This window comes from Parasteatoda tepidariorum, chromosome 1, assembly GCF_982258835.1.
Source record: "Parasteatoda tepidariorum strain Cologne lab strain chromosome 1, Ptep-v5.0, whole genome shotgun sequence".
Classification (NCBI taxonomy): Eukaryota; Metazoa; Arthropoda; class Arachnida; order Araneae; family Theridiidae; genus Parasteatoda; species Parasteatoda tepidariorum.
This window is the reverse complement of record NC_141755.1, coordinates 85,313,305-85,335,528: the sequence shown is the minus strand read 5'-3', so window position 1 is coordinate 85,335,528 and position 22,224 is coordinate 85,313,305. Positions and strand designations below refer to the sequence as shown.

General features: G+C 27.7%; 1 protein-coding gene across 2 annotated transcripts in view; it reads left to right on the top strand.

The window, feature by feature from the left end:
• The window catches only part of eIF2A (eukaryotic translation initiation factor 2A), a 32,682-nt gene extending 10,755 nt beyond the window's left edge, over positions 1-21,927 (top strand). For both annotated transcript variants that reach the window (XM_087168220.1, XM_087168225.1), the window contains 15 exons: positions 371-489; positions 1,562-1,658; positions 1,730-1,812; positions 3,074-3,174; positions 4,941-5,058; positions 12,497-12,613; positions 13,078-13,146; positions 14,070-14,171; positions 15,424-15,598; positions 17,076-17,239; positions 17,319-17,411; positions 18,262-18,335; positions 19,010-19,117; positions 19,280-19,345; positions 21,679-21,927. In XM_087168220.1, coding sequence (XP_087024346.1) covers positions 371-489; positions 1,562-1,658; positions 1,730-1,812; positions 3,074-3,174; positions 4,941-5,058; positions 12,497-12,613; positions 13,078-13,146; positions 14,070-14,171; positions 15,424-15,598; positions 17,076-17,239; positions 17,319-17,411; positions 18,262-18,335; positions 19,010-19,117; positions 19,280-19,345; positions 21,679-21,741 — 1,549 coding nt within the window. In that variant the 3' untranslated portion in view covers positions 21,742-21,927. The remainder of the gene's footprint in view (positions 1-370; positions 490-1,561; positions 1,659-1,729; positions 1,813-3,073; positions 3,175-4,940; positions 5,059-12,496; positions 12,614-13,077; positions 13,147-14,069; positions 14,172-15,423; positions 15,599-17,075; positions 17,240-17,318; positions 17,412-18,261; positions 18,336-19,009; positions 19,118-19,279; positions 19,346-21,678) is intronic.
• Positions 21,928-22,224: the final 297 nt, after the last annotated feature.

The window sequence follows — 22,224 nt, the reverse complement described above, 5'->3', positions numbered from 1 at the left end:
GAAATTCTGGGACTTACAGGGAATTATCAGGGAAATATCAGGGAATTTGATAATGTCTTCTCACTGGGCACCCTGCATACTCTCCTTTTAATAGCTCTGTTGTTCACTGCTTTTAATGTTTGGAATTGCTCTTGAAATAATTTATATTTTTGTTATAAGTTGTTTTAAATTCAATTACACATCTGTTCTCTTGGTTTGTATGTATTTCCTTTTGCGAATGTTCCTTTGAAATGAGATTGATTGATTTTTTAAAAATTTTTAAAATCTTTATTAATAAGTGTTTGATTTAAGAAAATAATGGGTCATCTTCTCTCTCTCTCTTTCTGATCTTCTCTCTTTCAATAAATGTTTTCCTTATTTTTGTGTTTAGTACCTCTGTTGTTGAAAGCTCTAACTACCAAGCATTATTCAAAGTGGATGACCCTCGTGTTTCTCTAATTCATTTTTCTTCAAAAGGAAACTACTTGTCTACATGGACTCCGTATTCAGGTTAGACTTGTTTGTTTTTTTCCCCTTTCTTTTTTGAAAAAAATATCTTTTTTTGGGGGGGGGGGGAGGGAATAAAACTACAGTAATATCCATGAGGATTAATTTGTATTAGTTTATACTTTTAAAATGCTTGTACTCTTTAAGTATTTATAAATATTTTAAAATCTAATTTTAGTTTTTGGTCAATAGTTTAAAAATTAGTTTATATAAAAACTATTTTCTTTGATTAATAAATTTCATTAGGATATGAAATTTATTACATTTTTTTACTCCTCTTTCAATTTTTTTTTACTCTGTGTAAATAAAACTACATTAAAACCCGCAAGATTAATTTGTATTATTTTGTGCTTCAGTTATGCTATTGCTGTTTAGTTATTTATAAATATTATATAATTTCTATTCTGTTTTTATCAATCAGAGTTTTAAAATTATTTTATGTATTTTCTATTATTTTGGATAAATTAATTTCATTGGAATATCTAACATCCTTTGGAAAATTCATTGTTAGTTCTTTGCTACAAAATAATTTTTAATTAAGCCTATATGCTAAAACGGAAACTTTAAAATTCATTTTAATTCATTGATTGTTTTACTTTATTTTTTAAAAACAACCACTTGAATTCAATTTCTTCTCAGTGAGTTATAAAATTTTCTCATAGTTTTATTCCAAATTGCTCTTTCTGTTATCATCAAAAAATTTTAAAAAGCTAACTCCATAAAATAAATTTTGGTTCTTTATGAAAAAGTGAAGTTATGAAATTTTAAATTGCAATGTTTTTTGTAGATCTTAGTACTAAGTATCTCCTCGCAAATTGGAGGGGGATTTTTTTTAAAACTTATATTATTAAAATGTAAATGCTATCATTTTTACAAAAAAAGCATTTTGTTTAATTTGGCTAGATAATTGGGTTTAAAAATAGAATAGTCAAATTCTCATGACCTTCAAGTACTAGATACTACTTGTTTTTATTTAGTTCTGTTGAGTTTTAAGTTATAAAAAAATTGCATTAATTACAAATTACGAAAGATTAGTTTTATTTTTATGTGTTCATTTATTTATTATTTTTTTTAGCTAAACAGAACCAGCAAGAAAGCTGTAATCTTCATATTTGGGATATAGCATCAGGAAAATGTATTAAATCTTTTATACAGAAAAAACAGATAGGATGGTAAGTTTCATTTTCTTCTTTTTTTTAAAGCATATTATTGAGTAAAAATTATATCTACTTCCTTCTTTCAGGAATCCCCAGTGGTCTGATGATGAATTTTTATGTGCTAGAAATGTGAATAATGAAGTTCACTTTTTTGAGAAAGCAAACTTTGGTATGTGTTGTTCCATAGTGAAATTAATAAAAATGATTATTTTTTTCCTTCAAGAGAATTGTGTTTTACTACAGTTGAGCCTTGATTCATTGTTCTTGTGCCTTTTCTTTTCTCATCTTGTTTTAGAGGTCCTGTCACAAATGCTATTCTTATAATGTTAATATTATAACATCCTTATAGATCGTTTTGAATTTCTGCACCTGTCGCTCAAATATTTTACCAGCATTAAGGAAAAAAGAATTAAAGATATTTTGTTTAAAGAGAAAAAACCTTATCTCCTAATGCTAGTGATGAAGGAAAAAATGAGGATTTGTTACAGCTTGGAGAAATGAAAGTGATCATTACTGTGTACTCATTTTTTTAAAAAATTATTATCTTATGATTAATTTCAAAAAGTATTCTTTTACAATTAAAATAATAAGATTCATTAATTCTTTTTCCATTATAACCAACGGTTTCCTGAAAAAATTTCTCTTAGTATCTTGAAGTTTAGAAACTATCTATTACTCTACTTTTCTCAAAAACATTACCTCTTAATGCTTGTAGTGAAGGAAAAAATGTGGATTTGTTACAGTTTGGGGAAATGAAAGTTATCATTACTGTCTACTCATTATTTAAAAAAAAAATTATATGTATATATTTTTCACTATAAACTTTTTTCCATTATAAAGTTTTTTCCTTTATAATGTTCCATTTAACAAAAGTTTCCTGAAAAAATTTCTTATAGTATCTTAAAGTTTAGAAACTAACGCATATTTTTACTCTACTTTCCGAACTATATTTTCTCAATTCATTATATATTTCATGTCGTAGCTGTAATCCTAATGCTCATTAAGCATTTTTTTATTTCCATAATTTATCAATTCAATAATTTCTCTTTAAATCCATTTGTGTGCAATAAAACCAGATACTTGATTTATTTAATGTCTTCTTGTTCACAAGTTATTTAGGTGAAATGTTTAAACATTTTTCCTATTTGTTGTCTTGAAATCACTGCTTCATAAAGTGACCTAGCCTTTTGAGACTGTGGGTGATCATTTATAGTTGAGCAACATAAAGCTTCTGCTTTGTGTACTGTCAAGTTCAAGTTTCTGTCCTCACTGTTGCTACGTACACATCTCCTTAATGTAATGTTACTTTTGTGTTTTTATGGGTATTGAGCTGATTGTGTTTATTAAATTATTTTCATGGATAGTTTTAATCTGCTTTTATTTCTTTAATTGTATTTTCTTTTGTTTTAAAATGGTATGTTTTTTTTCAGATACCATTTCAAAGAAGATTTTCCTGCAGAAAGTAGCCTATTTTAGTTTAGCACCAGGGAACCCACCCTATCACTTGGCTTGTTTCGTACCTGGAGTAAAGGTATTTAATAATTGTGTTTAAAAATACTTGTTCTTATTTTGCAATGAAACTAATAAAAAATATTATTTATACATCATCATTTTTAATAAGTATCAGTCAAGTATTTTCTTTTTAAAATCAATGTTTAAATTCATTTTAACTCACTTGCCTATGTATAGGGATTACACCAGCAATGAAAGTTTAGTGGTCCATTAGGACCACTTAGGTATTCATTTAGTGGTCTAAAAACTTATTATGGTAGACAAACTTGAGAAAAAATCTTACTTGGTACTTACTTGGTACTAATCTTACTTATGGTAGACAAACTTGAGAAAACAAACAATAAAAATTAATTATCTAATAATTTAATAATAATAAATAATAAAATCTATTCTAAAGGAGCAAAAAATATTATTTTATTGATGAATAATTATAGTGTCAGTACATAATTCCAAAGCACAGCACAACATGTAAATTTGAAATTACACCATTTAAATTTAAAATATTTTGTATAGGCATTCGGTAATTTTTATTGAATACCAGGCATTTAAATTCCATGCTATGTGTAAGACAACAAAATTAGTACTATAATTATTTTTTTTAAATCGATAGAATTCTATACATAAGACTAATTTTTGTTATTATTCAGTAAATTCCAAACATATTTCTAAGCAACAAATTAGCCGCCCATGTGTATGATTTTTTTAGCAATGTCGCCATTCTAGCTGAATCCAACCTATGTATATAGATATTCATAGGTTTATGGGCAACCCATATATATCATCACTTTTTGTATATTACCTCCCCATATAATCTTGTAGGATATGTACCATTATCTAACGTGTCACACAAAATATGTTTTAGTGCTATGTGTATAAATCATAAATGAAAGCAAAAAATGGGTATATAATTTCGATTCTAACCCTGCCTATGTATATTGATATTCATAGGTATATGGGCTACCCATATATACATCATCACTTTTTGTATATTATCTCCCCATTTTGTGCTATGTGTGAATAAAGCATAAATAAAGGCAAAAAAATGGGTATATAATTTCAATTCTATAAACATGAACCTTCCGAGGTGTTGGACACCTTAATAAAAGAAAAAACAATGAATAAGAAAACGTTGCATTAAGAAAAGAAGTGATTTGAGCTTGAACTAGATAATAAAGAAGGAAGATAAGAAACAGGCTTGTAGTGGTTGAGTTGGAATTACAGGGTGTAAGATGTTGAAATTACATTATAATATATTTCCAAGCATTAGGAAAGAATTGGATACTATAAAAATCATGAACTAAATTATTAGAATGTTTTAAAGTATGGAATGATTTATAGAAGTCAGGATCATTAGATGAAGAGCAAAGTTGAATAATTTTAGTAAAAGAAAACGCAAACCTACTATTAGAATTCTAACTGTGTGTAGATTGATTAAAGATAGTTTATCCAGATTTTAGACACATCTTTAATGTTCTTTAAGCCTAAATTTAGGGGTGTGTTTAATTTGTCCAATACACGCAAGATCGCACTGATAGAAAATTTGATAAATATGCCAACTATTAATATCAGCAATAGGTTCTTTAAGGTTGGTGAAAGTTAGTTTGCTTACAGGGGGAAAAATTACTTTAAACTCAAAATTATTTAAAATCTTGGCAATTTGAGGGCTGATTTTCGGATAATTAGGTAAATTGTCAGAATTGCATGCTTTATTATTGTGTGCTGGCATTTGTTAATATTGTATGTTTTCATATTATTTTTGAATTTTTTATTCTACCTCTGTTATAGGGCCAGCCATCTTTCGTTCGATTGTTTAAATATCCCGATTTTGAAGGACCCAATTCCATAATTGCACAGAAAAGTTTTTTTAAGGCTGAAAGAACAGATTTCTATTGGAATAAAACAGGTTTGTTTGTTTAAAGGCTCATTTTTGTTGTTAGACTTAAGATTTGAGTCTTTGGTGAAGCAAACACCTGAGTTGAATAAGCTAAAAATGTAAATTTTAATAGATTTTTACAAACAAGAATGTTTTATTCTACAGCTGATCAAAACTTTAACTCAAAATTTTTCAATTACTGTTGTTTCGTTATGTATTCACTTTGACAACTATCTAGAAAATTATAAATGTAAGAAAAAAAATATTAGTAGAATTAAAAATTTTATATTTTGTCAAATATTACAGCCTATTCTTTTTTTTTCCTGAAAGAAAATTAAAAATATGTAAAATTATTTGTATGTGGAAAATGAGAAATGTTCTTTGTATTTATTTTCATGTTAAAGCTGAGAGAAAAGCCCACCAACAGCTTTCTAATACCACAAGTGATCTTTGAAATATTTGTATGATCACTCCAGCTGTTTTTCTTTCTTTAAGCTTTAAATACTCAAGTGCTCATTGAATCTCACACTAAACTTCATTTATTTAGTTATATTTAGATTTCCAATACATATGTCTTATTTTCAATTATAGCTAGCATATGGAAGGTTTTGTCTTTATATTTTAGTCAATAGTTAATCAATATTTCAGCTTTATAGCCAAAGAGTTTTGATATAGCTTTCTGCATGGTTTACAAATCCACATTAAGGCTAATTGGTAATATAACTAAAAATTTAGCTTAATATTTCCCATAATCAAGGAAGGTTTTTGCTTCAAAAATATTTTTATTTAAATGTTTTAGCTATCAATTTTCCTTTAGGAATAATAAATTATAAAAAGTTCTATTTAAAAACGTTATCTTTTAATGTCCATGGTAGAAACATTGTGTAATTTACTTCCTATTCAGATACCATGGTTAATGTCTGTTAATGGTCATCCTCTTGCTGATTGTGTGCCTTATCTTTAACACTGCACCAATAATTAAACTTTCATACATATGTTGTCATGCTCTTCTTCTTTGAACTAAGTACAAAAATCTGTAAACTTACATGATTTAATCATTTTTAATCCTATATATCTTAGCACTTTACGCCCCACTGTGATCACAGTTACCAGTAGATCACCAAAGTCAATCATCACTGGCAATGGTCAGTTAAAAAGTGGGTGACCACTTTGATATGCATATGTAAGGACTGAGGGTATGCATTATTGGTCCTTTTTAAACTGTTCTACTGTAAAGTGCTTGACTTTGTGTGTTGGTTGTTCGACTACTTGAGGCGGGAACCATCCCCTCAGCAAAATATCACAATTATAATGGTATGTCTTGAGTTCATCTTCAGGGATGTTACCCAGACTGTCACTAATATCCAGTTTTGCAGCTCTAGTGTGATGTGAATAAAGTAATTATACCATGAAGAAGCATACACGATATCCTTAACTTTAATTTATTGACTGATTTTTTTTCCTATTTTGTAAAAAATTTAAGTTGCACTCATCAGTAAAAAAAAGTACTTGGCTGTTCGTTAATATTTCATTCTTTTTGAAAGAGATTGCAAACTTCTCCTTAGTTCAGTTTTGTTCGAAAATTGTAGATAAATAAGCAAACTGAACTTCCTCATATGTCTTGCTATAAATAACAATAGTTAAAATAAATAATAGGCAATGTTTCTATGAAAGCCATTGAATAGGTTCTATATTTACTGTTGTTCATATGATCTGACTTGCCCGGTTGCTGAGTGGTAGCGCTTCGCGTTGTCGTGCCACGAGTCCCTGGTTTGATCCTTGGGCCGGGCAAGGTTGACTCAGCTTTTCATCCCTTCAGTGGGTCAATAAGTGAGTACCAAGCATGCTTGGGAACTAAGCACTGGGGGTTCCGCGTTCGGCTGACCACGTGACCGGAACATCTGCTCCTGCACCCCAGAGCCCAAGGTCAAGAAAACTGAGATGGGCACTATGAAGAAGGAAAAGCCAAGGGTGCCAATTTATATTGGTGATGGATATTCAGGTGGGGTTGGAGTTTGTATTCGTATAGTGGGCCAGTTGAAGATAGTAATGAAAACAGAAGATGATAAAAATAATAGTTGAGCCGGATTAGAATTAATAAAAAAGCTTTTATTTAGTAGTATATTTGCAGAGCTCGAGTTACAAAATATAAAAATATATTATCCATAAGAATTTCAGTTGAATCAATTTTGTATAATAATACTAATAAGGACAGGCCATGGGAGACGAATCCCCCACAACCTGCCTAGTCAAAAGCCAAATTTAAAAGTACGTGTAATTTGTTCCGATCGGACACAAGAGAAGCATGGGTAGGAGATCCAAAATTGGCGAATTATCAAAATATAACATAGCCAAAACAAAGCCAACCAGCATATCAATATAGAGTTAAAATAATACGTTGGCGATCACGAGTCGCCAACAAATTTATGAGAATTATTACAACCATGCAACCGAAACATTTAGCCGTTGGAAAATTAGAATAAAAAGTTATAAATAGATTTTTGTTTTCGATTAGAGGCGACAGTGAATATATAAGTCTGCATTAGTAATGAAATAAAAAAGTATCCGTTACATTAATCTAGAAGAGAAGAAATAAATATTTTATGTTTGTTTTAAAAAGATTAAGTTTTTGATTTATTTTAAATGTAATTCTATTAATAAAAAAATCAGCTTAAGTAATGAAAGATATTTTAAAAGATAGAAAATAAATATGTGTATGCCAATTGTGGCATACACATACTGTTGTGGCATACACATACCCGCTGAACACAGAAAAAAAATATGTATATATATAGATTTTTTTTTTTTTAAATTAATGGATCTCCCCCATGTTACAAAAAAATTTTATGCATTGAAACATAATATATTCAAGAAACAAAATAATAATATACACCTATGTAAAGTTAAATATCAAAGTAAAATTACTATTCAAAAAAATTTTCGACATACAGTCATTTTTTCAAAAATATATTTTCAATATTCATGTTATTAAATCTTATGTTGATGTGAAATTAGCTGAGCATTGTCCTCACCTGGACAGGATATTCTAATTTCTCTCAAATTTGAGAAAACTATATCAGTAACAAATAACATAATTTGCTAAATCATTTCATTTTACCATATATTTTCCTTATTATCTATATTTTTTTTCACATTGATATGCATAAAATATTTAAACATATAAGTGCAATTTATCATATCATATTCTATATTTCTTATTATAACTTAATAAAATGTTTATTACTATCAAATATTCAAATATTTATAAGTGTCAATAAAATTCTTTAGTTTATTGTTAAAAAAAAAACATACTGAGCAGAGCATATCATTCAAAAAAATATGAGCTTTTATTTCAGCTCTGAACAGTTGATCAGACTGCTACATTATTTACCTAGGTTTAGTCATCCCTTTTTCATAAGGGGCAAAATTATCATCTCTTATATTTCAAGAGGCAAAATTTTCATCTCTTATATTTCAAGAGGTAAAATCATCTCTTTTATTTTAGAGGCAAAATTATCTAAAAATGCAGCATGTAAATCTATATTTTTATTTAACATTTTTTTTTTTTAAACCTTTGAACTAACTAATATGATCTAGAAAACATGTGATCAGGATTCCAACCTGAATCTTCGTGTGACACAATGTATTACCAATTATACTATCACTGCTATCTAGTATTAAATTCAAGGTAAAGTCATTTTATAGTTTTTTTTTTTTTTTTTTTTTTTTTTTTTTTTTTTAAAAACCCTATCAACTTCTCAATTAATGTTATAGCATGCCTATGATCAGGATTCTAACCTGAATTTTTGCATACTTAATGCATTGTATTATCATTTATACTATCATGGCTGTATATTATATTAAAGAAAATAAAAGTTATTTTTTTATTTATTTTATTTTTCACTGCATCTATAAAAATTCACTTCATTTTAATGAAGGAAAATATTGTCATATTATATATAAATGCTCAATTATTCTCATTTTGAATTTCAGGAATTTATTTTTAGCTCAGTTAGACACTTATTCAATAAAAATGAAAATGCTTACAAGATATTCAGTAGTTGCATTGTTCAAACCAATAGAATATTTTTTTTTTTTATATATATATAATAATAAAATTTCTGAATTTACTTATGTTTTGATAAAACAAAATATTCATGAGTAACTATTTGGATTAACCCTATTGAATATGCACTAGTAATGAATAAAATGGCTTACTTATGTAAGAGAAAAACTATTTGTGATAAATATAATAGCTATTGCAAAATTAAAAAAAAATATTGTTTGTTGCAAAACCACAAAAATATATTAGATGAACTATTTATTACTATGTTCATTTTATTATAAAAATATCTCTATGTCACTTAATGAATTTTAATTACCTGGCGCCTTAGTAAGAAAATCACCATAAATCATTCCGCACAGATGCCTCCATGCAAAACAACAGCAACAATGAGACAGTTAATGAAATTTTTTTTTAATTGAAGAAAAAATATAGATTCTGAAATCTTTGATTCTCAAATTTGCAAACACTCATACCAACCTAACTTCTAAAGGATTGGAATATCAGATTAATATGGTTTCATAAGATAATAAAAGTGTGTTTATTATTTTACTTCTTAAAATAATCTGGGTGAAATTATGTTACACTACTATAAGTACTGATTAAGAATCACTTTGGGATAGCTTAATCCTTATAATACATTTTAATAACATGTTATTCCCTATTGTGCTTTTGTGTAGATGTCAATATTCCTTATTTAAGTATTGTTATCTTATTTGAAATTTGAAACATTTCAAAAACATAGTTAATTATTGATATTTATGAGTACTTCAAAGTAACTTAATTAGCTTGAAGCTAATTTAAATTGCCAAATTTAAGTGTGCATAAGGGTTTATAAAATCTATCATTATTATTATCAGTATTATTTAAAATACATTTCTGGTTTAGTTTAATAACATTTGTAAAGAAACAACAATAATTTTAAATATGCACTTGAAATTTATATAAATAGTATATCAATTTATGGCAAACAGTATAAAATCAATTTCTTTTTATTGTAATATTGCAATTCTTGATAATGATCAACCCAAAATATTAACGGTAACATAAATAATGTTAAAATGACCAATTAAATCATATAAAATTGAAATTCTTTTTATGAACCAATATATGATATGAATATTTTAAGTTCTGTTATTCTTAATTAGATAGCAAAATCTGATTGCAGAAATTAATCTTTGAAAATAAATTTATACATAAGTAGAATGTCAAACACCTCACGATCTGTAAATACAAGATATTAAAAGAAACTTCACATGCAAATTACACCTAACCAACACTATAATCATTTCTTGTTTTGCTTTGAAGAAATTGTCTGTTATATGAATACAAGAGTTGAAGATATTTTTCAAATTAACAAAGTTTGCTTACTGGCCAAATCAGGTGCAAAAACACGAAAGCTCCCACAGCATCCATAAAACAAAACGCAAGAAAGTCCGAAAACACTCTTTCTAATTTACCAAAAACATTTTCTTTGAAAACAAAAGTAGATTTGCATCATTCTGTTCAGACATTAAAATAGTTTAATTCAAGAGTTAGCAATTTAAATCTTAACTCAAATATCATTTTATAGAATGACAAATGTGGATAATAAAAACTCTTAAATGTTATTGCTAAGAATATACAAAAATTCTTTAAAATCACTGAAAACTTCGTTAATGTTCATTAATAAAATACGTAACATTCGATTTTTTTTTATAGAAAATAAAATATGGAAAAATTGATTTTACTTATCATTTCTTTTGTATATTAATTAATTACAAATCCTTATCACTGAAATAAAAATATAAACTAAATTATTCAAATCCTGTGAAAATATATTCGTTTCAGAATTTAAGTTAATTCCAACAATAATTCAATTTTCAATAAATTTTTCAACTGTATAAACATCACCAGAAGGCTAATAATAAAATCAAATATGCCGCTTAACTGGATAAATTACAAAATTTCAGGTAGTAATTAAATAAAATTAAAAATTTTCTATTATATTTTTAACTTCTAAAAAAATTTTAAGTCAAATGCCAAAAATTTTAAATTCAATTAAATGTTGTAAACATAAAATATAAATAATTGAAAGGATGCGTAACGGATGACTGTTCGATGAAATCCTGATGAAAACGAAATCAAAAGCAAGACGAGAGTTGAAGGAAACACAAATTTAGTTTCTTCTTTATGATGAATCATAAATTAATAGATATTTCTTTCGAGTAGCGTAGGAGGAGATAATGTCGAACATCAGACGAAATAGAGCATCGTAAACCATTCCAGGGTCAAGTTTCATCCAATTCCATAATTCCAATTCCATTCGCAGCATTGCAAATTCTCCGCTAAGCATAGCATTCTCCTCCAGTATGAAGTAGCCGTAAAGATTAAAAGAATGAAGAATTGAAGATTCGATGATTTTTAACTTTGCGTTTATAACCCAATTTCGCTCCTTGTAGCTAGGCACCATTTTATGAAGAAAGAATTATTCTGGGTGCCATTTTTAAGTGGTGATGATGGGTATTCAGGTGGGGTTGGAGTTTGTATTCGTATAGTGGGCCAGTTGAAGATAGTAATGAAAACAGAAGATGATAAAAATAATAGTTGAGCCGGATTAGAATTAATAAAAAAGCTTTTATTTAGTAGTATATTTGCAGAGCTCGAGTTACAAAGTATAAAAATATATTATCCATAAGAATTTCAGTTGAATCAATTTTGTATAATAATATTAATAAGGACAGGCCATGGGAGACGAATCCCCCACAACCTGCCTAGTCAAAAGCCAAATTTAAAAGTACGTGTAATTTGTTCCGATCGGACACAAGAGAAGCATGGGTAGGAGATCCAAAATTGGCGAATTATCAAAATATAACATAGCCAAAACAAAGCCAACCAGCATATCAATATAGAGTTAAAATAATACGTTGGCGATCACGAGTCGCCAACAAATTTATGAGAATTATTACAACCATGCAACCGAAACATTTAGCCGTTGGAAAATTAGAATAAAAAGTTATAAATAGATTTTTGTTTTCGATTAGAGGCGACAGTGAATATATAAGTCTGCATTAGTAATGAAATAAAAAAGTATCCGTTACATTAATCTAGAAGAGAAGAAATAAATATTTTATGTTTGTTTTAAAAAGATTAAGTTTTTGATTTATTTTAAATGTAATTCTATTAATAAAAAAATCAGCTTAAGTAATGAAAGATATTTTAAAAGATAGAAAATAAATATGTGTATGCCAATTGTGGCATCACAGGCACAGTAGGCCTTGGCCCTCTATAGGCTGTCGCGCCGCTGAGTTTAGTTTTTTATATGATTTGGCTTGTTACTATTAAGGCATACTGTTCATTTAAACTATTTAGTGAATCATGCTATTCAGTGAGTCATAGAATTGATAATGAGTATTTCACTTTTAGGAAAAGATTGCATTTTCTTAACATCTGTTGATGTAGACAAAAGTGGTGCATCTTATTATGGTGAGCTAAATCTCTATTATGCATCAGTCAAAGGTGACACAGCCAAACTTAAATTAGGTATGTATTTTATTTTTAAACAATTACAAATTATGATCATGCATTTTAATATTTTTAGTTGATAGTATGAATATTTATAATGTATAAAATACAAAAATTAAAATGATTTGAATGACGACTATTTTTTAAAAATTTCAATTGGAATTGTCAGAATTGTCTGTTTCTTCAATCTTTAAGGGAATCTATATTTGTTTTTATAAGATTTGATATTTCTATCTGACTTTTTTAAAGTTTATTTTTGCTATTACATGCAAAGTATGGAATGTGTTTTTTATCTCTAAATTTCACTTATTTTTATTAAGTAATTGTCAGCTGATATATATTTAGTTTTTCTAATTTGCAGTCTACTGTGTATTGGTCTGCATTACTCTGCATTACTCTGCAGACCAATGTAGTCGCATACATTATTATTAATAATTCTGCATATTTACCAGATAAAAGTTATGACAGTTTTTAATTTTTAGGAAAAGATGGACCAGTTTACAGTGTTAAGTGGAACCCTAGCTCAACTGAATTTTGTGTTGTATATGGTTGTATCCTTTTTAATGAATAAATTTGTGATAGCTAAATTATAACTTTTTATAAGAATATCACTATAAGAATATTACTTTACAGTATCACATACAATCGAAAATTGCCGTATTTCAAGTAAAACAAGAATGTGTATAAATACTTCTCACTACTTCTTAAATGCATGTTTAAAACATTTCATAAAATAACTATTATCAATAATTTTTTTGCTGATCTATTTATTATTTTTATTTTCATGTGTACAAATTTGAATCTATGTCTATTTTAATCTTATATTCATTGCACTTATCAGTAATGTTTAATGAAATTTTGAGTAATGTCCTCAATTGACTAGTGGTGTGTTTCCACTTATTAATAAATAATGTAGTTAACCTCACTTTCAAGTTCATGCAAGCAATTTCCTCTGTATCATAATACTAGTATATCCCCTCTAGCTTATCTCTGCAAACAGAGGGCACCAAAAGTTGCACAAGATAGAGAAAAAAAAACCTGCACACTTATTCGACTCTTTGGCTCTTTATCTCAAAATGAATAAATATAAAATTGTCCCAGGATTCAAACACAACCTTCAAATTATTTTACTAGTTTTTTGTCTATTTACACATCACTGATTGCACATCAGTCTAGTTTACTTATTTTTTATTTTCTCACATTGAATTATTTCAATAGATTTTCTATATTTTCTACCTATTATTAAATGTTTTAATGTGAATATATAGAGAACTTTTATTTTTTTTTCTTTAGCAACTGCATTCTATATGTTGAAAACTCTTATTTGTTTCTTAAAAAATTAAATTCTGAGCATCATACTTTTGCTAATATTTGATTTTATTGTTTGAATATTTATTTGTATGTTTGATTAATTTTAATTTGTTTATATTTTTTCAACATGAACATTTGTTAGTTTTTCCTTAACATATTTTAGATATGCCTGCCAAGGCAACAATATATAATTTAAAATGTGAGCCTGTGTTTGACTTCGGCGCAGGGCCAAGAAATGAAGTTGCATACTCTCCCTTAGGAGACAATATCCTTTCAGTGACAAATCAAATCAATACAAATAATTCAATTTATATCTCTCTCTTTATATATATATACATATGTTACAGTTAAAGTAATAAATCTGGCTATTAATAATAATAATCAGTGATTATTAATATAATTAAAACCACATATTTTGGTAACTTTGATAAATTATGCATATTACTCACATTATTAATAATATTACACATTATAATTTGCCAATGAAGTTTTATCAGAGTTATTAATGAGACATAATTTATTGAAACTTCAACTCTAACATAATTTTTCTCGGAGTGCTGTGATTATAAATCTGTCATAGTAGAAATAAATAGTAATAAAATAAATAAATAAAGGATTACATGGAATACAGATTTTTGTTTAGGCAGACTTATGTTTTAATTTTAAATGATAGCTTCGGAAGTTCAATAATTTTTTTAAAATCTTTATTTTTTTAAATATCTTTTGATGAATGATAATTTTTGAAATCTTGAATTCATAATTTTTAATATCATTGTACAAATACAGATTCTATAAATTGTATAGAATTGGAGACTTCTTAAGGGATTGGAGACTCATTTTTCAGATGCAGGATATTTAATAAGAATTCATATAATTTCAGAAAAAGAAAAGTTTATTATATATATTTTTTTTGGAATATTGATTAAAAAAAGAAATTAAGCTCATTTTTCTAAACAATACACACTTTTTAGGTTAAGCAGTATTATAAGTATTTAGTAATCATTTGTAGAATTAATTTCTTTGATATTATGTGAACTTGATCATGCCCTTTAAATAAAGTAGGATGTATATTTCAATTTCTAGTGAATGAATATTTTTTATTGATAATTTCTTTTTTAGTTACAAAAATTGTCATATTTTATCAAAAGGCAAATTTTAAATTAAAATGTTTTTACATTTCCACCTAGTTGTCTTTTTTTTTTAATCAGATAATCGCTAGTAATAATAATAAAAAAACTTACCCTTTCAAGTGTATTCAAAATGCTTTAAAAATATTAATTATTTTTTTAATTTTTTGTGATTAATACACTGCATTCATTGAAATTAGTTTATGACTTACAAAAAATACAGAATATTTAACAATGATCAAAAATCTCCATTAATTATACTTAGTCAATTGTTATAATTCAAACTCAGATTATTTTGAATGGATTTAGCCTTATAATAATACTTGCAATAAAATAGAAATTGGAATATAAATAAATATCAACTTAAATTTTATTCTTAATTTGTATTAAGATTATCTCTTTCTGGCTTTGGTAATCTTAATGGTTGGATTGAAGTGTGGGATTTAAAAATGAAGAAACAAATTTCTAAATTTCAAGCCCAAGATTCAACTTTAATTGAATGGAGTTATGATGGAGAATTTATATTAACTGCTACCACATCTCCTAGATTGAGAATAGGAAATGGGTAAGTAGATAAAATATGTTTATTTTGAATACAACGATCCATTTTAAATTCTATTCCATGAATTTTTTAAAATAGCTTATACTATTTTATCTACAACGACATAGCTGAGAAATGACTTTTTATACTACATTGTGCAGCCTTTTAATTTCTGTATCTAATGAAGTTAGAACTAGCAGCGTGCCAGGATAGCCTGGTCGGTAGGGCGCTGGGCTCATGTCCGAGAGTTCATGGGTTCGAACCCCGTTGGCCGAAGACTCTCCATGTAGTTGGTGACTAATGCACGTTAAAATTCTGTCAAGTTGCAAAGTCCTCCATGTTCCCGTAACAAATTAATACCTTTGGGGGTACTGGATTGGAGATCGAACGTTCTCTGATTCAGGTCAAAATTACGAGCTGTGGATGAATGAATGGATGTATGAATGGGTCCGCCTTATAAACAGGTGTGACGTATGGTGTGGCGAAGTCGAATTCTTGGCCATAAATGGCACCACTGAAAAGCAGGAATCAGACACTCAGCCTTAAATTTGCTCGGTTTCACCAAGCAGGCTTGCCCGTGTGGCAAGTGGCATTAGAACCAACCAACCAACAACTAGCATCTCTATAATTGGCTGTATGGGAACGATATTGGAATAAGTTACTGTGCTTAGAGAAATTTCCCATTAATCTCATTTTCTTATTCTGAATCAAAATCACATGAACTGTATTCAGATATGTTTTATTTAATTTTTTTTATCAGCCAAAGGACACATCAACGATACCCAATTGTGGTAAATTATCGATGAACTAATTCAGCTGTTTAAGTGTAAAAATATATCTTTAATTTTTGTTAGTTTGCAAAATTTTCTTCCTGTAATAACTTTTTGGTAAGAAGACAAATGTTTTATCAAAAAATATTTCTCATATAATGCCATTCATAAATTAATAAATGCCAAGTAAAGCTCTCATAATTTTTAAAATCTAATTATTTCTCAGAATATATGGTTATTTACAATTATTTTTACACATGATAGTTACTTTGAATTGTTAAGATAAATTTCAAAGCAAGAAAAAAGAATGTAGCTCTAGTTATCACAGATTGTTACTTATATGCTGTATCTTTCTGACAATGTTTAATCCTTGGATTTTAAGTGAAATTAACATGCACTTTTGCTTCATAAACAGAAACATTATCCATATGTTGCCTTGTTTAAATTTTATCCTGGTATATGATCAGACTACAACTGGACAAATTTTATGTTAGCAGTATCATCAGTAGAGCCCAGAATAGGAACAGCCTGCAAACTGAACTTATCGTTCTTTATCAAAATAATTTTAGTTATAGATTCATTAAAATTATATCATATCAATTATCTCAACTTTAATTTTGCCTTTTTAGTAACACTCTGTGAAAAATCATAGCATTAAGCATAATTGATATTAGTATTGTTATAACTTTATCATTCTATTTTAAAAAAATCTTGAATTTTTTTCTATTTAGCTACCGTGTATGGCATTATACTAGCAGTCTGCAACAAGAGATATTTTTAGATGCTAATGATGAATTGTATGACATTCGATGGGTGCCAGTTCCTGAAGGAAAGTTTAAAGCTAAGCCCACAAAATTGACACCTGTACCTGGTATCCAATCAGCCTCTCCTCAAAGTAAGATTAATTTTTTTAAAACTGTTATTGCATTCTGCAGTTTGATGTGTTTTGACTTATTTTTCAATGGATGTTTCAGTATCAAAAGAAGTGTACAGGCCACCTGGTGCACAAGGTAAACAGGCAAGTTTTAAACTTCATGATGAAGAAGAATCTAAAACTTCTACAAATGGTTAGTAACTTCTGCTTTTCCTTTAATTTCTTTATATATTTGAAGGGTTGGAATCCTGTTTAGAGGTTAAATTTAGAAATTCTGTTTGGAGAATAGAGTGGTGCTGACATTGTTTACACATGCACATTTTATGTATTATGTTTCATTAAAAAAAAAGAATTATTCAAGAATTTGGAAAGTTTTTACCTGATTAAAATAATTTTTTTTTGTAAGTATAGATAAAGAAAATTCACCTTTGATAGTGTAAAAACAAAAGACAAGATCCTAGTAAATTCACAGCCTCTACAAAATGAAATATTTGTGGAACTTTATAGAAAGCATAAATAAGCAGGAAAAAGCCTTATTTTTCATCACTCTCAAAAATGTGGTACTAATAGCTGTTGTAATGAATTTATCAAAGGATGTATAGTGTAGTGGTATAGGTTACCTGCTGATTAGAAAGTAAAGGTGGTTTGTGCACTAAGCTAACCACATTGCCATCATGCTGGCTGTAAGTTATGAAATTGTAAAAGCTTAGCATTTCAGCCTCTAGTTGAATTACTACACCTCTAGTTGAATTACACACCTACTTCTTAGCACCTTCTAGCTGAAAAAAACAGGCTTTTGCAAAGATTTTCTTTTCTCTCTTTTTTTTTTTTTGTATATAGTTAGTACTCAATTCTAATTATAATTAGATGCATGCAATTAACTTTGGATCTTGTTTATGCAAACTTGATTTTAAATGTATGATTTTACAATACAGTGATTTTTTGGTGATGGTCAGTGTACATTTTTAATTACAGATCCAACAAGTCTCATTTTATAATTTTTGAGCGCGCTTACTTTAAAGTTATTTACTTTTGTTTTTTAGATCCATCTGGTGGCATGTCAAAGAATAAGAAGAAAAATCTAGCTAGAAAAGCCAAAAAGGAGAACGAAAAATCAGTATGCTGGTTAATTATTTTTTTTCGCAAAATATTATGGATAATATAGTTTTGATTTTTTATCTTTATTAAAAATTTCTAATACCTTTTGGATTAAAGCATTGTCAATTTTGTTGATTTACACATATTTGTAACAGCTACTAATGAACTATGAATTCAAATATTTTATTGATTAGAACCTTTTCTTAAGACCTATCATTTGATGCATCCAATATTGTCTAAATACAGGATGTTTAGAAACATATGGCCAATAATTTAAGGGATGATAGAAAACATCTTAACTAGCAATTTTCACTTAACACTGCATGGGCGGATAGGACAATGCATGGGCGGACACATTATAGGCCTGTAGCACCACTCCTATATCTCTTTGGTGTTTCTTTCTTTCATGTGACACAGTTTCAGTGGATCACCACTTGCTCCCCACCTATGTATTGTATGATGGAGATTGCTTTTTTAGACATTTTATATAACCCCTAAAATTTTTGCCCATGAGTTTTGAAACACCCTGTATATTTGCCATACATACTTAAATAAATGAACTTGCCTTGTTCTGTGACACTGAAAAGTAAGGAATATATATATATATATATAAAATACTAAAAAAAAATTTTAGGCTTGGGAGAGCACTTGAATGAAACTTAGTTGACATATCTTTTGTATTTGTCTTTTAAGGTTACAAATGATGAGAGACTAGATGTGTCTGATAAGAATGAATCTACAAATGCCATACAGTTCACTGGTGATCCAGAGAAAGATAAGAAAATTAAATCACTTATGAAGGTGTGCCTTTTTTTCAACTATAAGGAAAGCCTGCATTTGAATGCTATTATAAAACAACTTTTTGCATTTTATCATTGACTTTTTTCTTTTTTTGTATTTAATAAGGCAGAAGAATTTTTAAACCTTCCACTGTTATTTTAAAATAATTTTACTTTTTTCCAGAAATTAGAGCAAATAGAAAAGCTAAAAAAGGATCAAGCTGCCGGTAAAAAACTAGAATTAAATCAAGTAAGTATAACAGATTTCTTAAGTTCCATGTAGATTTGTAAAGCACTTTAAAATGTAAAACTATTTTCAACAAGGTTTCATTATATTAACAACATTATGAAAATAATTTTTACTTTAAAAATGGAATTTTTATTCTTCTATATAAATTTATCTACAACAGTTTAATAAACTGATTGCAAAAAATGTATTAAACCAATCAGCAACTCCATGAGATTGTCTGCAAGTTTTTTTAACATATTATATACATATTAAGCTAAAACAAAATAATTACTGTTGCACTAAGGGTGAACCACAATTTTTTTAATTCATTTTAAGGGCAGACCAAGTGTAGTGATTGAAAATTAGTAAAGTAATTAAAAAATTGGTCTGACACTCATCCACCTTTCTAACATTGAAATATGTATCAGTAAAATTCCTATTCAAACAACATTCAGCTTAGATTTTAGGGCATGCCTTGGATAGGGTAAAAATTTGCCCCATTAAAGTTTCAGTTAATTTTTTTTTCAGCTAACAAAACTTTCCAGCTCTTATGTTTTTGCGGCCCAACAGTTAGGCTTTCTGCCTTCTTCTAGAGATGTTGGAGAATTCAAATCCCAGCTGAAATGTTGGAATTTTATCTCTAGATTTCCGTTCGAAAAAGGTGGCTAACTATTTAATATGTTTTATTTAATTTACAATTTATTTTTAATTTAAATTAATTTCTTTAAAAAACTAAAAAAATTTAAATATTTAATTCTATTTTTCATTATGGGAATTATTTATTATGGGAGATTTGCTCTATTTTATTCTGTTAATCAGTTTGTTTTAATTTATTCTTTGTATATATCGTTCATAAATATTCGTTTCATAATATTACTTTCACCCTACTTTTCATTTAAATCTTATATATTTTTATAAAAATTTTGTACAGTGTTAAACCCCTTGTACTTCAATCTTTTTTTTTCTTTTACATGTAATTCTAATGAATTATTAACTTAATTTGTATTTTCACTGAAATTATTTTCTAGTTAAGTAAAAAATTGTTTTTTTTTAGTTCATTCCTTCTTCCTATCTTTTGTTTTAACAAGCATAACAATATACTTTTGTTTACATTTTCATTATTAAAATTAATAAAAACTTGAATTATTAATTACAAATTAAAAAATAGTCCATATATATTAATTAAATATCTTATAATATTAAAAAACAAAACAAAAAAACAGTAACACATAAACAATATAAATTGAATAAAACTGTAAATAGTTATGCACCTTTTTAGAACAAAAAATCTAGAGATAAAATTCAAACGTCCCAGCTGGGATTTAAACCCCCAATCTCTTTAGTAGAAGTCTAACTGTTGTGCATGAATACATGTTAGATGGAAAGATATGTTGGTTTAAAAGTTAAATCAATAAAACTTTAATGATGGCAACATTTTACCCAATCCAACTATACTCTTTTAAGTAAAGCTTAATTGAATACTTCTCTTGTAAGTTATTTCTACTATCAAAAATGGAATTTTGATTAAAGTGGGTGAAATCTTTAAAACCTGCCTTCCTTGAATGTTGAAATAAGTCAAATTTGTTTACAAATATTATTAAAGCCATTTTAACCACTTCATAAGTTTTCATTCTTTAGAACTATAACTTTCAGGAAATTCTCTATGGTATTACGCTCGGTATTAGAATGTCACAGAATCGAGTGAATTGATGATGAATATTAAGAGTTAACTTAAACCCTTTTCTGAGTGACCCACAATGGGAAAACTATTAAAGGCTTTTGAGTTTGTATGTGTATCAAAACAAATTTTAATATTTTGAAATGCCTATAATTTTAAGTTTACTATATTCAAATGTGAATTCACACTACTATAAATTTTTTTTTAAGTATTGATCTTAAACTATGAGTTGTTCAGAGTTACTTAGATAAATTAAAAAGCAAATCTGAATTTAAAAATATATTTTATTATTTTTTTGAAATTATACTTTTATAGAGTTAATTATAAATTTTTTTTATATATATCTACTGTTCCCAAATAGGTACAGGTTAAAAAGTTTTTTGTAACCGTTATTTGACTAAAATAAAAGGCCTATTGGTTCACAATCTAGAATAGTATCATACAAGCAAGCCACTTTCGCAACAGCCAATGCGGTCAAGTTAAGGCCTCTTAATTGGAGTGGCAATGTTGAACGACCATTACTTCCTAGAAAAACTCGTATCTGTTGATCTGAAGTTACGTGGGCTTCAAACTATTATTGAGGATAGAACTCCAGTTCCTTAAGTTCTGTGCCATTATAAATAATGGATAACAACTGAAGTATCAAATTTGTGACCCAAATTTTTTATTTCAATAGTTGGAAAAAATCAAGAAAGTTGGTGAGCTAGAAGATGAACTGGAAAAACTTAGATTAGGATGACTTCTATAGAAGCCGTGATTATGCTGTTGGTGATCTTCTAATGATCACGATTCTAAGAAGAACACGAGATATTTATTTTGTGTAAAAGTTCCATTGGAAGATATCTTCTTGTTTATTGAATTTCTAATCATTTTTTAGATACATCTTCAGCTTTTATAATTAATAAAGTTTTTAACAAACTGTTATTATGCATTCTTTAATACACCTGAATCTGTACAAAACTTTTGATGTAAATGTTCTTTTCTCAGTTTCACAAAAATTTATGGCAAGAACACTTAGCAAGTTACATTAAAATTTAAGCCTAAGAGTATAAAGTCAAAGTAGGACATTTTTTTAAAATTCAGTGAATTAACTATTTTGCACCCCTTCTCACCCAAAACAGTTTGCCACTTAGGGCCATTATAGACAGGCCCCTTCTTTGCAGTTCACATTGTTTTGTGACCCACCTGCCATTTTACAGGATTCTTTCAATTGATTTATAAG